Genomic DNA, 18,927 nt, shown 5'->3' on the forward strand with positions numbered 1-18,927 from the left:
AGTTCTTCAGCGGAGAAGTTGGCGGAGATATATGTGAGAGAGGTGGTATCTCGGCATGGGGTACCGATCTCGATTGTTTCAGACCGTGATGTGCGCTTCACTTCCAGGTTCTGGAAGAAATTTCATGAGGAGCTGGGTACTAAATTGCATTTTAGTACCGCATACCATCCCAGACAGACGGTCAGAGCGAGTGGACGATTCAGACGCTGGAGGACATGCTTCGAGCGTGTGTGTTAGACTTCGGGGGTAGCTGGGATGCATATTTACCCTTAGCAGAGTTTTCCTACAACAACAGCCATCATTCGAGCATTGGTATGCCACCTTTTGAGCTGTTGTATGGTAGGAGGTGTCGGACCCCCATTTGCTGGGGAGAGGTGGGACAGAGAGTGATGGGTAGCACAGAGATCGTGCTACAGACGACAGAGCAGATTCAGCAAGTTATACAGAGGTTATTGACCGCCCAGAGCCGACAGAAGAGTTATGCAGACAGGCGCCGATCCGAGCTTGAGTTTCAAGTCGGCGACTTCGTTCTCCTGAAGGTCTCTCCTTGGAAAGGAGTGATTCGATTCAGGAAGAGGGGCAAGTTGGGGCCCCGGTATATTGGTCCATTTCGTGTGGTTGCAAGGATAGGTCGGGTAGCCTATCGGTTGGAGTTGCCAGCGGAGTTGGGAAAGATCCACGACACGTTTCATGTGTCGCAATTGAGGAAATGCATAGCCGATGAGTCGGCAGTGGTTCCATTAGAGGACATTCAGGTGGATGCGAGCCTGAATTATGCCGAGAGACCAGTGGCCATCAGGGATCGGAAGATCAAGGTTCTGAGGAACAAGGAGGTACCTTTGGTGTTGGTTCAGTGGCAACACCGTAAGGGATCAGAAATGACTTGGGAACCGGAACGTGAGATGCGGGAGCAGCATCCGGAACTATTTTCAGAGTGAGACTTCGAGGGCGAAGTCTAATCCTAGTGGGGGAGAGTTGTAACAGCCCGGAATCTCAGGTATTATTAAATTATGTTTTTGGGTGATTTAAGAGGGGACTCGGCGAGTTGGAGCCAAGACTCGCCGAGTAGGATCGCAGACTTGGTCGCGGGATCGCGACTGGACTCGACGAGTCCAGATATAGACTCGGCGAGTCGACGTTGTTTAGCGGAAACCCTAACCGTTCAGGTTTGGGACGTATAAAAAGGGCTCATTGGCCGTCAATTGGTGATTAGATGGATTAGTATATTGTTACCCAAACGACTATAACCCTGTCTTAGGACCTTTAGAGGTCCAGAAGGTCCCATGCTTGTGTATTTCGGGACAAAACTTATCTCAGGAAGCAGTTCGATCGACTGCATGGCATGGACTCGCCGAGTCCGATGAACAGACTCGGCGAGTAGCTTGGAGATTGTCTGGAACTCGTCGAGCTGTTCTTCAGACTCGACGAGTGGAGTCGGGGTGGCCCCGCGATTCTTCCACGAGGATCTCGTCGAGCCAAGAGGGATACTCGACGAGTAGAAAGGGAACATCAGGGGAAGTTGGGGAGGATGTCTAGACTCGCCGAGTCGCCATGGTACTCGCCGAGTCCGGTCGAGTTGACCGTCGACCGTTGACCAGAGTTGACCTAAGTCTGACTTCTTAGGGATAGTCACACTTAGAAGATATATGTGTTAATGAGATATGTGATGTTATAGGGAGGTTGTAGCTCGTCGGATTGTGCACGAGTGATTTCAGGATTTGCTAGCTTTCAGCATTCACGAGGTGAGTCTTCTCACTATACTGTACCCGGAAGGGTTTGACTGTATGACCGGAAGGTCAGATATGATATGTGATATGTATGCTATATGTGGTAAGATATTTGTTATATGTGCTATGTATGTTATGTGGGCCGGAAGGCAATATGTTATGGGCCGGAAGGCGAGTATGTTATGGGCCGGAAGGCGTGGTATTGATGACCGGAAGGTCAGGGCCTGGAAAGGCGTATGTGCGTAAGTTGTATATTGGGGAACTCACTAAGCATTTATGCTTACAGTTGTTATGTATGTGTTTCAGGTACTAGCGAGGACCGTGGGAAGGCGCCGGCGTGATCGATACACACTGAAGAACGCTTTTATGATCTTGGGATTTTGAATATTTGTATTTGACAGAATACTTAAACTATTTATGCCTTGTTTTGAATGAAAATAATTATATTTTAAAAATGAAAAATTTGTTTGAAAATTTGCGTTGTTACAGTTTATGTGCACATGGTTGTTGGACTGGGGTTGGGTTGAGGCGGGTCCTGCTTTGTGCTGTAGGCCAACATACCCAGGGCAGACCGGATATTCCGAAGGCCCAGCAAGCGGTCCAGATAGGCTGTAGGCCCCACGAGGGCGGACCAGACGTGCCAATGCTCGGAGAGTGGACCAGGCCGATTGAAGGCCCGGTGCGGGCGGACCAATCACACGGTAGACTCGTTATATATGGCTAGACTCGGAGGGTGGACCAGGTGGACTGTAGGCTGGTGCGGCGGACCAGTCACACAGTAGACCCGAAGTGCATGGCTGTTCTGTGTTCTGTTATGATATGGCATGTTATGCGTATGGTATATGTGGTTGGTATTTTGGGGGTATCTCACTAAGTTTTCGGGCTTACAGTTGTGGTTTAAATGTTTCAGGTACTTCAGGAGACCGTGGCAAGGCGAAGGCGTGATCGTACCGCTCCTCATGTTATTGTTTTATGATATGGTTCTGGGAAGACTGATAATAATTGTATTGAAAACCTTTTTGTAATGACTTAACGAAACTTGGTTGTTTTTGAAAAGTTTAAATTGGCTTGAATTTTTAGAGTGTTACACATAAGTTAGATGACTTATCAAGATCTTTTGATATTAGACCAGTTGTTATATGTAACTGTTGTATGGTCTATCTTTTGTTGTTTATGCTTTTGGTCTGTTTATCGAAACATGACATCCCGAATATTGTTATATAATGAAAATACATCTCTTGATGAAATGCTTTGATAAACTTTATTTTATCATATTTTGTTTTGGGAACAAATTCCGCAACTCTTTTAAATCAATGGATTTACTCTGAAATTTTTTTAAAAGCATAAATTAAAACGGTTTTTTCTGGCCGTGATTTTGGGGATGTCACAGTTGGTATCAGAGCATTAGTTTAAGTGAACTAGGAATTTATAGGATTTCTAGACTTAAACTTAGAATGCTAAGTGGAGATTGTGAGATGTGTGTCTATTATATTATAGACACGAGCACTAGTATATTTTAGGAAGCTGCCTAAAATGCTTTTATGTGCTAAATGTTATATGTTGCCATATATGATATAATTTGTTCGGATCTATGGTCTATTGCCGACCAGATCTAGAAACCTTATGTGTGTAGGATTCTAAGCGTATGACGATGGTATTAGAATTAGCATGTAAATGTTTCGGAGTGATAAGGATGATTTCATTATCTATCATGGATGAGGATCTAATTTCACCTTATTCGGTGTGTGGATCAAAAATGGTAAAAACCAGAAGTGGCGTCCGAAACGTAGATGAAAATAGGAATCAACCAATAGTGATTGAGCAAATACTTGTTGTAGCAGCAGCACCAGAACCAATAACAATGGCTGTGGTGCAAGCCATGGTTCGGGCTATGTTAGCCGAACAAAGGGAAGAAATGCGACAGATGTTACTTGAAAATAGGGACGAACCAATCATACCTATTGAGGAACCCGAACTGATTCCCGAACAATCGGAGGAAGGAAACAATAGTCGCATTATGAGTCAAGTTGGGACTCAAGGAGAATGAAGAAACGACCCGGAAAGGAGAAACAACAAGGATGGGCAAATGTAAAAGAATTTCTTGGGTGCCAAGCTGCCAAGTCTTTCTGGGAGCCCAAAGCCTGTTGAGATTATGGATTGGATCTCCCAAATAGAGATGGTATTTGAAAGTTGCGATTGTAGAAACAAACAGAAGACTGTCTTTGCAGTTAGACAACTGAAGACTGGAGTCTTGAGTCAGTGGAAGTTGTTGGCAGATACTATGCCACGAGGAGAAGCCCTGAAAATGTCATGGGAGGAGTTCTTGGAACAACTAAGGGTGCAGTACTGTTCAGAGATAGATCTGATTTATCTGAACAATAAGTTCCAAAACTTAAAGAAGGGGAGAATGAGCATAGACGACTATGCTACCACATTCACTGAGAAGATGAAGTTATTTCCGTACCTAGTGCCAACGGAACTCTCCAATATTGAGCGGTTCGCTAATGGACTGCCTAGCAACTTTGGCCCGACAGTCAAGATGGCAACCACTCTAAAAACAGTTGTGCGTGCAGCTAAGAATGTGGAGGCCCAACAGAAGGAAAAGGGTCCGGAAAGGATAGAGGTTGATGAGAAAATGAAGTTCGATGGACCTTCAGGGTCTAACAAGAAAAGTAAATTCTCAAAGTCTAGATCGAGAGGAGGAGGAGGCGAAGCGAAATGGTGCGACAAATGTAAGAAGAAGCATCACGGAAAATGTGACGTAGTGGCCACATGCTTCAAATGTGGAAAGCCAGGGTACTATGTCAATGAATGCACTCTCACCAAGAAAGTTTTCTATGGTTGTGGTGAGGAGGGACACATGTCTAGGGACTGACCGAAAAAGAAGGAGGCAGCAAGACCCAACATTCCGCCAAAGCCGAAGGCGAGAGCCTTCCAGATGACACTGGAAGCTGCTAAAGATGAAGCTGATGTCGCCTCAGGTACCTTTCTCGTTAACGAATTGCCTACCCAATTTTTATTTGATTCTGGAGCCAACTACTCCTTTATTTCACATGAATTTGGTAGAAAACTAGCTTTGCCTGTCGATAGACTAGATAATGCTTTATTAGTCGAAGTTGCTAGTGGCAAGTTTGTACCTGTTAGCCATTGTATGAAAAAACATCTTAATTGATTTGAATGGGAATAAGTTTCATGAGAAATTATTGCCTATCGACAACATTCATGGATTTAATGAACAGGGTTTGTAATCCGTTCCTAGATAAATCTGTGATAGTGTTCATAGATGACATTCTGATTTATTCGAAAAGCCAAGAGGAGCATGGCAGACACTTGCGAGAAGTGTTAGAAGTCTTGAAGAAGGAGAAGTTGTATGCTAAGTTCTCCAAATGTGATTTTTGGATTCGAGAAGTCCAATTCTTGGGTCACGTGGTCAACCAAGGGATAATGGTTGATCCAACAAAGATTGAAGCTGTAATGAAGTGGGAACATCCGAAAATTCCCACGGAGATCCGAAGCTTTTTGGGATTAGCCGGATATTACCGAAGGTTTATCCAAGGCTTTTCTTCGATCGCTACTCCATTAACAGCTTTGACCCACAAAGGAGATACTTATGCTTGGAGTGATAAGCATAAAGAAGCATTCGAGAAGTTAAAGAAGAAACTATGTGAGGCACCGATACTTTCTCTACCCGATGGAGTTAAAGACTTCGCTGTTTATAGCGATGCGTCAGGTGTTGGGTTGGGTTGTGTTTTGACCCAAAGGGAAAAGGTGATCGCATATGCGTCTCGACAGTTGAAAGAGCATGAAAAGAACTACCCGACTCATGACTTGGATTTGGCGGCGGTAGTTTTCGCTCTAAAGATATGGAGGCATTACCTCTATGGCACGAAGTGCAAACTTTTCACTGATCATAAGAGTCTCTAATATCTCTTTAATCAGAAAGAATTGAATATGAGGCAACGACGCTGGCTATAATTACTTAAAGACTACGACTGTGAGATACTTTACCGCCCCGGTAAAGCAAATGTTGTTGTTGATGCTCTCAGTCGGAAAGTCAATCTTGAAAGGAAGAGGCCAATAGCGTTGAGAATTGAAGTTGTCACGACAATAGTGGAAAGTATAAAGAAAGCTCTGTTGGAATAGTGTCTAAGACTGCAACTATATTAGGCAAGTATTTGACCCGGTTGTGCATGGTCCTTTTGGGTTGCCTTCACCATAGCAACTTGACAGGATGATTTATAATGAGAGAAGAAATATTATTAATATATTATGAGAATAATATAAGGAATGATATTATTATTATTTGATTAATATAAGTCATAAATTAATTAGGAGTTAATTTGGTGACTTAAAGAGATTAATTAAAATAGAAGGGCATAAACTGTCAATTGTATGATAGTTGTACTTTGGGCTATAATCCCTTAAGGATAAGGGGTGGACGGTTTTAGGGCTTTGGATAGACCTAGAAATCGCCAAGGCTTATCATAACGGTAATTGGATTGCTTAGGGCCTAAGTTATCCAATTAGGGTTTAAGGGTGAAACCCTAGGAGCCTTACAAGTATAAATAGACCCAAGGGGTTAATGAAATCCGCTTGCTAAGTTGGTGTTTGTAATCCATTAGAAGGGTGACAATTGTGACTCTAAAGCTCCAAGGACAAGAAGATTCAAGCAAGTGATTCAAGGTAATCATCCAAATCTGATTTCTTATGTTATTATACTAGAATTATCATTAGAAGTCTTGGATTCAATGCATGTTCAATTAGAGAAACCTAGATCCAAGCATTAGGGTTTGTATGTGCACATAGGAATGTTCATATGGCTAAACCCCATCAAGCTCAAGAGGAAGCTTCTGAGAAGAATGACCGAAAGGGAGAACGTTTGGGCAAAACGTTAGTGTTCGGTGTAAACAGTCATGGACTGAAGGTGTTCCAAGATTGGATTTGGATACCTAAGATAAGAGGAGTCAGAGAAATTCTGATGGAAGAAGTTCACAAAACCATGTACTTAATTCATCCCGACAACACTAAGATGTATAGGGACCTGAAACCCTACTATTGGTGGCCGACGATGAAGCTTGATGCATCAAAGTATGTTGCCAAGTGTGTGACTTGTGCGAGAGTCAAGACACAACATCAGAAACCATATGGGAGTTTAGAACCCTTACCTGTGCCTATGGGTAAATGGGAAGACATTGCTATGGATTTTGCCACTAAACTACCCAGAACAAAGAATGGTCACGACATGATTTGGGTGGTCATTGATCGATTCACTAAGAGTGCACATTTCATAGCAGCCAAGGAGAAATGGTCTATGGATAAGCTTGCGAATTCTTACGTGAAGGAAATTATGAGGCTTCACGGTGTTCCTTTAACGATTGTGTCAGATCGTGACAGTCGTTTCACCTCACAATTTTGGAAAAGTCTACAAGAGGAATTGGGTACGAAGTTGTGTTTAAGTACAACTTACCATCCACAGACTGATGGTCAGAGTGAACGAACGATACAAACACTTGAAGATATGTTGGGAGCATGTACCCTGGAATTCCAAGGTAATTGGGATGAACATTTACCTTTGGTAGAATTTTCTTACAATAATAGTTTCCACTCGAGCATTAAGATGGCACCTTATCAAGCTTTGTATGGACAGAAGTGTCGTATGCCGTCTTATTGGCTTGAGGCTGGGGAAAAGCAGTTTATGGGACCAGAGATAGTCCATCAAACTGCTGAAAAGTTGAAAATAATTAGGGAGAGAATGTTAGCAGCTCAGGATCGTCAAAAGAGTTATGCTGACAACAAGCGAAGACCGATGGCTTTTGAAGTTGGAGATTCGGTTTTGCTTAAAGTCTCGCCGTGGAAGGGACTTATAAGATTTGGAAAAAGGGGAAAGTTAAGTCCAAGGTTTATTGGACCGTTTAAAGTTCTTCAAAGGATTGGGAACCAAGCTTACAAGCTCGAATCACCCGAAGAACTGAATGGAATTCATAACACTTTTCATGTGTGTTACTTGAGGAAATTCACGGGAGAAGTTCTCGACATGATTCCACTTTCGGAGTTGAGAATCGATGAGAACAAAAGGTTGATTGAAGAACCAGAGGAAATCGTTGACCGAAAGACTAAGAAGTTGCGACGCAAGATGGTCGAGTTAGTGCTTGTCCGATGGAAACACACGAATGAGCCAAATCTCACCAGGGAGACGGAGAGTGACATGATGAGTCGCTACCCGCATTTGTTTGTTGATGTGTGATTCCGGGGATGAAATCATACTAAGGTGGAGAGAATTGTAACTCTTGTGTTTCTGGGCTTGTCATTAATGTTGATATAATAGTCTAGGATAACCTTTATAACCCGTTTTGAAATAATATAAGTGTATGATTTGAGTATTATGTGTTTTGTGCTTAACTGTGTGACTTGATTGAATTAAGTATGAAAATAAGCATCAAAATAAAACGATAGATAATCCCGTTATCTATGAAGGATGTGGTAGTTGTTGTGACTAGGTTTCCGAATATATAAAGAATGCCGAAATCCGAGTTATAACAAAGAAGTTATGACATGTTGAAGTTTCGCGACAGAACCGGCACAACGCTGAATGACGTAAAATACAAAATTAAAATAGAGCGATATTTAGCCCTAGTAATCTATACGAAAGTCTTAGATTTCGTTAAACCGAGAGCGTGCAAAAAAAGAACTCCCAAATCTGACTTCGTATGAGGAAGTTTTGATTTTTCCGAAGTTTCGACTTAGCAGTATGCAGCCCGAATCCTCGATTTGAGACCGAGTGATTTTTAGCCGAAACAATCTAAATGACAATCGAAGATCTCGTTAATAGTAGTGAAACGATAAAAAGATAGGCAAAAGCGGACGTCAGATGAAGAAGTTATGAATTTATAACTGAGTTTTCCTGTCCTGGCCTACTAAAAATAATATAAAAGAAATTTATTTATAATATATTAAAAATAAATTCAAAATTAGCCAACAGAGTCTAAACGAGAGTTGTATAGCGTATTCTCACCTATGCGTCGATATAAAGAACGTCGAAAACGGAGTTCGTATGCGAAAGTTATGAATTTCTAAAGTTCGGGGCGCGAAACCCCACAACTGTCAGCCACAACGACGTGGTAAAAGTACCACGACGTGGCAGGAGCTCTGGAGTCTGTCAGACCCACTTGCAATGACGCATGCAGTGACGACCCAGCCCACACGACTTGGTAAACCGTACCACGACGTGACAAAGGCAGATTTTGCCCTATAAATAGATTTGAAGGGCCAGCCGAGTTTGGTTGCTCAAATTATCTCCTCTCACTCATATTACCTCGATTTACGTGCAAAGAAGTACCCCCGAAGCCCCTGTATCATCCTGAGACCAGAAGCAAGTCCCGAAGCTCGAAGATCCCGCGAAGAAAAGAGTTTCCGTGCCGAAGCTCTGTCCGTAAGAAGCCCGGTGAGTGAAGTGAACCCAGTTTCACCGAAGAATACTACTCTTAGAGCCGTAGTGTTGTCCGATCATATTCTGATCAAGTGAGTGTGTAGTTACTTTCTTCTAACGCATAATTATGAAGTATTTTATACAAAATACGTGTTATGTGTATATTTTGTTGTTATATGTGTGAATGTATATTCACTTTCTTCTATCTCATAGATATGATTTATTCTCTATGAAATACGTGTTATGTATATGTGTCTCATCTGTTGATTGGAATATGTATTGAATGAGAATGCTATACAATTTTAAACTATGTATAAAAATATATATTTTTATCTACTAATATGTTGGGTAGAACATGGGTAGATAGTTGATGTGTGATAAACAGATGAGAGACCTCGATGTTGTTGTTGTTGATCTAGTTATTCAGCGGAGTATGGATAACGACCACAGACTCTTTCTAGACAGTCCTGTAGAACGCTAGCAGGCTCATAACATGTAGGTGTTGTGAACGATGTGTTCACCGGTGTACTCTATCCCCCTCATGGTTACCTTTAGAACATCTACTATTGAGGAAACCCCTTTGCAGTAATGTCTGTCCCGATGAAAATCCTAGATTAGGTCCCTTGAGATAGATGTTGTTTTAAGGACGTAAAGTGAGGATAACGGGAATGGGTAATCGGGTTATTGTTGGTTGGTGAAATCAAATATAATTATTTATTGTGGGTTGAAAACCCTATATGCTCACGAGGCTCCCAATCCTGACCCACTCAGTTTTCTTGTATTACAGGTAGTGGCGCGAGAGCATAAGTTGGATGACTTATCAAAGCATTTCATCAAGACTGTGTATTTCGTGTCGTACATGTAATGCCTCCAGATCTTTAAAGCAAAAACCATTGCTCCCAGTTCGAGGTCGTGTGTGGTATAGTTGACTTCGTGGTTCTTAATCTATCTCGAGGCGTATGATATAACCTTTCCTCAATGCATAAGAACGCAACCTAGCCCTTGCTTAGATGCATCACAGTAAACTACAAAATCCGTACCTTCTGGGAGGGACAAGATCGGTGCGTTGCAGAGGGCTTGCTTTAGTGTCTGGAAAGCAGTTTCTTGTTTCTCCTCCCAGTTGAAGGTTACACCCTTCTGAGTCAGGATGATGAGTGGTTTTGCGATCTTTGAAAATTTTTGGATGAACCTTTTGTAATAGCCAGCGAGACCTAGAAATTGACGAATCTATGTTGGGCTTCGTGGGGTCGCCCAGTTTTCGATAACTTTGATCTTGGAGGGATCAACATGTATCCCTTCCTTGCTGACTACATGACCTAGGATTTCCACCTTTCAAATCCAAAATTTGCACTTTGAGAACTTTGCATACAATTTCTCTGCCCTTAAGGTTTCCAAGACTTGTCGTGAATGTTGACTGTGTTTTTCCTTACTTTGGGAATAGACTAGTATATTGTCGATAAAAACTATAACGAACTGGTCTAAGTAAGGCCGACACACATGATTCATCAGGTCCATGAATATTGTTGGTGCATTCGTTAGACCAAAGGGCATTACTATGAATTCGTAGTGAGTGTAGCAAGTTCTAAAATATCGGCTTCCCGGATTCGTAGCTCATGGTATCCTTATCTCAGGTCAATCTTGGAGAAGAAACTTGCCCCTTGAAGTGTTAGGTTTTTGGTATAATACGACATCGTATGGTGCACATACAACCCTAAATACCTTGGATCTATGTTTTCACTAATTATACATGTAAATGGTTTCCAAGGCATTAAACCTATAACTAGCATACATTTGACACAAACCATATAAGATACTAGTTAGGATAACATACCTTTTGATGGAGCTTGAAGTCTTGGTGTATCTGACCTTAAAAAGCTTAGCCCCAATAGTGTGGAAGCCTCAAATGAAGTCACAACACATCATGGAAAAAGGTAGAACTTGAGAGAGAATTTCATGCGCCCAAAAAAACCCATGAACTCCAAGAATGACTCAAGTGGCGTTTTTTAGGCTAAGAGCATGTATTTATATGTGTGGATTCCAAGGGTCATGGGTATAACCCAAATCCATACCCATGGGTTTTATGGTCCATGGTTCATGTGGCCCAACTCTTTATGTATCCATACATAAACTTGGTCCAACATGGATCATAAGCCCAACACATATAAATACAACTAATTATCATAATTAGTCCCCATAGATTTATTTAGTCTCTTTTGAACACTAAATTAATTCCAAATTAATTCTTGATCAATACTAATTAAAACATATGATTTCATATTAATATATTAATAAACCATAAATTACCTTCTCTCAAAAGTCCATCCTAACAAATTGTCCTGATGATAAACCATTAATTACCTTCTCTCATATTCAAAGTACATTGCTTTGAACATCCTTCTTGCATTAAGTTTTCTAATCTTACACAAATTGAATAACTTCCACCTATGAGAATATTTCCATATTCCCATTTTGACTATCACTTCTGAACAAGAGTTGCCTCTTTTCAGAATATGTCAATATGGTCCTTCCAAAATTAACAATATACTTCCAACTGTCCCTGAGCAACCAATCTTTGGTAAACCTTAGATTGTCCTCGACAATTGTTTAATCATTTTAGTCATATCCAATTATAGACCTTTTCCCTTCTTAATGCCCCGGGCATTTGGAAAATTTAGAAAGGATAAATATTATAGCACATGTAATCGATCCTATACCTGAAGCATATGGGACACGATTCATGCTATAAAATTTTTATTTGTCATGTTCTCAAATTTTGACTATGAGGAGGGATGTCGTAATCATAATCGAATTTTGAGAACGCAATATATAGAATTTTCTTATGTTAAACCATTCCAACATAAAATTCATATATATATCCTTGACTAAAGGTGATTAAAATCTAAATCTAAGCTTTTAGAATTGAAATGAAGTATATCCTCTCCCTTAATTATAGCAAAACAGCTTTTCCAACCCCTTCAACTTCAAGAATTGAAACTTTGTTTTCTATAATTAACATTGCTAACTAGCAATACTTATCATAATTATCATGCTCCCACTAACATGATGCTTATTAGCATAACACTTATGCTCCCACTAGCTTTGACATGTATTAGAAAACAGCTGGACTTCTAGAAGTCAATACTTTATTGACTTTCTTACTAAATTTCAAATTTCTAATATGAGATTGCTTTGACAAGACTTTATCAAAATCATACACCTTTTCTTATATAGCTCACATGTGTGTCTAAACAATTTCAGAACTATGAAAAGGGATGTCGTAATCAAAGTCTCAATTGTTTAGACCTTTGCCATTTCTCATAAGTCCATGTTAGTGTGTTGGTTAACCACGCACACTCCACTAACGACTTTGAGAATGCAAAGATCACAATTTCTATCTACTTAAAATCTACTTAGTGAAAGCGTTTCCTCACCATCATTTTCATGAATCGGAGAGAAACCTTATGACAAGAATATGTCAACACAATAGGTTACAAACCTCAAGTTGTGTGCTAGTGATTAACAATAAGTTTACTCTTGATTAGTTCTTGAAACCATTCAAGATCTTTAAGACTCCCACTGTCCTCTTGACATATAAGATTCCTTTTGTCAAGAACCATTCCTTGACAAAACAAATATTCAAGAGTTAGTGCAGATTCTTATAAAGATAAACACTTCTCACAATTGGTCTTAGTTGGTCTTTGTCTTATCCAAAACATCACAACGTACCAATTTCAAATATACTAGAGTAAGAAAACATTTTACTCTACATTTGACAAGTGTTTTGAACCTTTCTTAAGATTATGTCACTCAAGTTACAATCTTAGAGTATGAATCTAAGATTTGATTTTGGAACAAAGTATGATTTATATTTTGATTTAACCATTTCAACAATTCATGATTCCTCTCCTTAGTCAAAAAAATGCACTAATGTGTCCTTAGAGAATCAATTGTGATATGGTTCATAATCACTAAGATAGTCATAAAACAAGATACTCAAGTACTCTCCAATCTCTTCAGATTGGAGAAACTTTTATCTTTCTGCCTTATTTGATTTTTCTCATCCGTTCTGCCATACATTGAAACTTTTCCAATGTTTCAGAATTACACTTAAACTTGTAAGCATAACCATATTTTACTAAACTTTAGTAAATCATAATGAATAATTGTATTGACCTTTGTGGTGAACCTGATCAGCACACAACCAAGTGTACCCAATCTTTTAGTCCTTCACTCGACTTACTCATACATGTGAACAAGGTCTTAGTCTTAATTTCCCAAAGATGAAAATTCTCATTCATCACACAATACAACTTGCATGATTCGAAGCTTCTATCCAAATAAAACTTGGGTGATGAGAATCTTTCTTTATTTTATAAATTAAGACACTACCATAAATGAAAGAATCAATTTTTATTTTCCAATATTGTTTTCAATGGAAACATATAAAGAACAAATTTTCACAAATGCCATTGTAAGGATACTTAAAATAAGTAAATCAAAACTTTTTTTATTTTAAAACTTGCGGAAAAATCTTATCCTTACAATGAAAATACATATGAAACTATGCTGATATCTATTCCTAAGCAATCTATCGTAAATCTTAAGCAGTTGGTCAAAATTCTGATCACCGAACCATTTTCGCGATCAGAATCAACATACTCTTTCTTTAAGCTTCCTTTGATTTTCTAAAACATCAAAATGTAATTAGATTACATTATGTATTAAGAATCTCCAAAAGATACTTAATAAAGTTAGATAATGAACTTTACCTGAAGTGAGTCAAACTTTTGACTTTACAAGATCTTTCAGGTAAATCTAGCAGCTTCGCAACCAATGCCCCTTCTTTTGGCAAAAGAAATATATGGACTCTTTGGAAATGGTACATGAGACTATCTGAGACTTATCCTTTCTCTTTACCATCAGGTCAAATGACTTGACCATGGCCGACCCCTTTCCATTGGGAAGAGAAAGGATTTCTGGATTTCTAATGTTACCATTGTCAATGTCCATGGAAGTTTGGGAAGTTGATCTTCCAATCAAATTTTGCTTTACCAGTGCCCCCAAATCATTGTTGATTTAGCAGCATCAAGCAAATAGGTAAGATCATTAAGGGTCATGTCTTGATCTGTCATCAGGGTGTAACTGAAGAACCAAGTCAACAGCCAACTACCTCGAGAGTTCGACACCCGACTCTCCCGGTTTGCCAATAGGGATTGAGTGACCTTGAACTTTTCAAGTATTTGAACTTGTGGGATAGGGAGAATAATTGGAGGAGGTGGAGGAAATAAAGCATGATTTCCAGTCCCATTAATGCACAACAAAGGGATTAATCTTTCACCTTGATTGCCATGTGGGATATCATCTTCAATAGGAAAGCTTGTTCCTAAAGATTTGGGATGACCATAGTTGTCTTAACTAGACATCTATAATGAGAGAAATTCAATTTTAGTTGATTTAAAGTCCTTAATATAACTCCCAATATGAAATATTAAGGCTAGGATCCAACAACCTATTTATAACCGGAAGAGGGATGTCGTAATCCAAGCTATAAAATAGTTGAAGGTAGGTAAATGACGATTTACCAATTTCCACCATGAAAACGAAATATAATTAAGTTTTAATTGCATTTGAAACTCCTAGATCTTTTGAGATACATTGAACTTTCAATGGCATGTATTAATCTCGATTGTGCCCTCTCAAGTTTGTGACCGGGATGTCGAGGATCACAAATAAGGTGTGCATAACCATGAAAATTGACTTGGTACCCTCAACTTTATCACCTAATTGATGTTTCGATTAACCACACACGCTCCACCAATCTATGATAAACTTAAGTTACCCTTCACCACACATTTTCAGTCCCATGTTAGTGTGTCGGTTAACCACACCCGCTCCACTAACGACTAAACAAAGGTGCAAAGTGTAATTTCATGGGTTAGCACCATTTCACATTTTCCTAAGTAACTAAGATTGAGAATTTATAAGTGTTTAGTTACTTAGTATTTTTCATTATACTTTTAATGAAGGGAGAATTATAGTCTTTATCCTACCAGTTCGGCTAACGACCCTCCACCAGTCAAGGAAGCGGTGGGTGAGAGTGGACACCCATTAATCTGCCATTTTATAGGCAGTAACCTTATACCTCCTTATAGACTGGCTTCGTGAATGAGGCCTACTAATGGTAAGATTGACTTTATCTTATACATATCTATATAATTAAAATTATAATAATAGTATAAGGGTTGAATTTTAAACTTTTAAAATTCTAGGGCTTGATTTGGAATTAAAGCATTCATAAGTAAATCTTTACAAGTTCTAAAACTTGAGGGCAAGTTTTGAAACTATTCAAAACTCTTTGATTTTCATAACTTATGAGTTTAATTAAAGTTTTAGAGACTTAAATAAAGAGACTCTTGAACATCCATAACTTGAGGACATGTTATGGAGTTCATAAAAATTATTTATGATAAAAAGGCTCTTCATTTTGTAACCTATGACATTATTTATGAGTTTTAAGAATCAAACATGTGTCTTTTCCTATAACTTGAGGACAAGTAACAAAAACACATTTTATGAACAATTTGTAGATTAATTTGGATTGAAAACAACTAACACAAAGTTTTTTCATTAATCTAAATTAACTCATAAAACAAGGTAAGATAAAAAAAACTTTTGATAATCCATAACTTATGGAAGTTTCAAAACTCTTAAGATCATAACTTTTAAAAAAGACTTTTGAGTTCCAAAATTTTATGACAAAATCTATAACTCCTTAAAAAATTTAGATCAAACTTTTAAAACAAATAAAATAATCATAACATTCTATTTTTTTAATAAATTGACCTAATTCAACTCTTGTAGTAAAATGACTCACATTTTACAAATAATTAGTTATCCATAAAATCAAGTAATTATCTTAAAATTTGACAAACTTCATGTTTTTTTTCTTTTTGTTTTCAACTTTGAAAATCAAATATTTGCCTCAAATATAATAGAAAACAACTCATGGCTCTGATACCACTGTTGGGTTTTTTGTATAATACAACATCCTATGGTGCACATACAACCCTAAATACCTTGGATCTATGTTGTCACTAATTATACTTGCAAATGGTTTCCAAGGCATTAAACCTATAACTAGCATACATTTGACATAAACCATATAAGATACTAGTTAGGATAACATACCTTTTGATGGAGCTTGAAGTCTTGGTGTATTTGGCCTTAAAGAGCTTAGCCCCAATAGTGTGGAAGCCTCAAATGAAGTCACAACACATCATGGACAAAGGTAGAACTTGAGAGAGAATTCCATGCACCCAAGAACACCCATGAACTCCAAGAATGACTCAAGTGGCGTTTTTGAGGCTAAGAGCATGTATGTATATGTGTGGATTCCAAGGGTCATGGGTATAACCCAAATCCATACCCATGGGTTTTATGATCCATGATTCATGTGGCCCAACTCTTTATGTATCCATGCATAAACTGGGTCTAACATAGATTATAAACCCAATACATATAAATATAACTAATTATCATAATTAGACCCCATATATTTAATTAGTCTCTTTTGATCACTAAATTAATTCCAAATTAATTCTTGATCAATACTAATTAAAACATATGATTTCATATTAATATATTATAACTTATAATATATGAATAAACCATAAATTACCTTCTCTCAAAAGTTCATCCTAACACTCGGGTCGAGTACATACCAATAATAGTTATGGGCTTAGACATCTAATCCAACATGAAGATGATCGAATTGGTCGTCTATTCGTGGTAGAGGATATCGGTTCTTAATGGTAAGCTTTTTTAGTTCGCGGTAGTCAATACACATTCGGAACGATCCATCATTCTTCTTTACGAACAAGATCAGTGCTCCCCAAGGTAAGAAACTTGGTCTAATGAAGCCTTTGCTAAGAATTTCGTTTAATTGGCTTTATAGTTCTTGCATCTCTGATGGTGCAAGGCAATATGGGATTTAGCTACGGGGGTAGCTCCAGGAATCAAGTCGATTCGGAATTCGACTTAGTGTTTAGGAGGAACTCTTGAGAGATCTTCAAGGAATACATCAGGGAAATCACAGACTTTAGGGATATCCTTGATGCTTTTTACTTCTTGTGTCTTATCTACCACATGGGCTAAGAAGGCACAATAATCTTTGCGAAGATACTTATGGCCCTTGACGTAAGAAATGATTTGGAGATTTGCACCGGATTTGTCGCCATAGATAACGAGAGATTCGTTACTTGGCAGATTAAGCCGAATAGCTCTTTCAAAACATAGGATATCAGCACGATGAAGACTTAACCAATCCATGTCGATTATAATGTCAAAGCTTTTAATTGATACTGTCATAAGGTCAATTCGAAATGAATGGTTGTTTAGAGTAAGTGTGCATCCTATGTATATGTCATTTGTGCTCTCGGTCTTTCCGTTTGCCATCTCCACTGTGAATGTATCTTTTAATGATTGAGGATTTTGTTTTAGTAGATGTTTGAATTTATGGCTCAAGAAGCTTTTCTCCGCACCACTATCGAAAAGAATACATGTGTAAAAATTGTTGAGAAGAAACGTACCGGTAACCATGTTAGGATATGTCATCGCTTCTTCATGGCCAATTGCCAAAATTCTCCCCACACCACCAGCATTCTTTGTCTTTGGGCAGTTTCTCTTGAAGTGCCCAATTTCGTCACACTCATAACAAGATTGGCTTACTCCCGCAGCAGGGACTTGAGATATAGGTTGTGCTGGTGCTTTACAGAAGTGGTCAGTATGCCCCTTCTTGTTGCAGTTTCTGCAATGCATTTCCCTGCAAACTCTCGTGTGATGGAAGTTACATTTATTTCACTTTGGCAAAGTTCCAACATAACGATTCGGGGTTGTTGGAGTAGCAAAAACGATGGTAGGTGTAGGAGTAGGAACAACAACATGAACAATAGCAGTGTGTACTGGCACAATTTGCTGTTTCTTGGAGGGCTCCTGTGACGATTGCCCCTTTCGCTTATTCCAGAACTTCTTTTTGTTGCCTTTTTCTTTGGGTTTTTCAGGAACAACTGGCATGGAGCCTTGACGAACTCCATGGTCTATAAGTGTATGAGCAAGACGCTTAGCACTTTCGAATGTAAGTGGATTGGCGGCAATAACATTTCCTTGAGTCGGGGGTGTTAATCCCCAAATATACCTCTCCACCTTTTTACTCTCCGGGGTGACCATCCCAGAACACAGTAGAGTCGGGTCACTGAATATGGCAATATACGCAACAATATCAGAGTCCTTCATTGTCAGACTCTAAACTCCCTGCTCTAACTTTTGTATTTCACCCCTGTGACAATATTATGCCAGCATTAGAACATTTAGGTCTTCCCAGCCCATGACATTGGAGACTGGGAGAGATAGTGATTTGACATAACCGTTCCACCAAGAAAGGGCTCTGTCTAAGAAGGTGCATGCTGCAAACTCTACTTTGCTTGCTTTAGGGCAATCACATATTTCAAACACTGATTCGGTTTTCTCAAACCAGCGTGTCAGAGCAATGACACCTCCAGTGCCATCGAAACGTTTGCGTTTAGTGTTTGAGAAATATTTATACGAACACTCCCTTGGGTGTCCAAGACTCTCCCCGTGATTTGAATTATGAGCACCACTGCCAAATCCACTAGTACCACTGGCGTTTATTTGCATCAAGGCAGCAACCATGGAGGCGATTACTGCTTCTTGGAAGACAGCAGAATCATACTGTTGAGGTGGTGGAATAGGTGGATT

The 18,927-nt window shown here is 39.1% G+C and overlaps 1 protein-coding gene across 1 annotated transcript; it reads right to left on the minus strand.

Moving 5' to 3' along the window:
* Window positions 1-17,190: 17,190 nt before the first annotated feature.
* Window positions 17,191-17,970, minus strand: LOC111920099 (uncharacterized). The gene has a single exon (XM_023915683.1). The coding sequence runs from the start codon at window positions 17,968-17,970 to the stop codon at window positions 17,191-17,193; it is 780 nt and encodes a 259-aa protein (XP_023771451.1).
* Between the last annotated feature and the right edge of the window lie 957 nt (window positions 17,971-18,927).

This window comes from Lactuca sativa, chromosome 2, assembly GCF_002870075.4.
Source record: "Lactuca sativa cultivar Salinas chromosome 2, Lsat_Salinas_v11, whole genome shotgun sequence".
Taxonomy (NCBI): domain Eukaryota; kingdom Viridiplantae; phylum Streptophyta; class Magnoliopsida; order Asterales; family Asteraceae; genus Lactuca; species Lactuca sativa.

What these genes read in the sequence shown, in the direction of transcription:
- LOC111920099 (XM_023915683.1), bottom strand. Translation starts at nt 17,970, where the DNA reads ATGCATTGCAGAAACTGCAACAAGAAGGGGCATACTGACCACTTCTGT.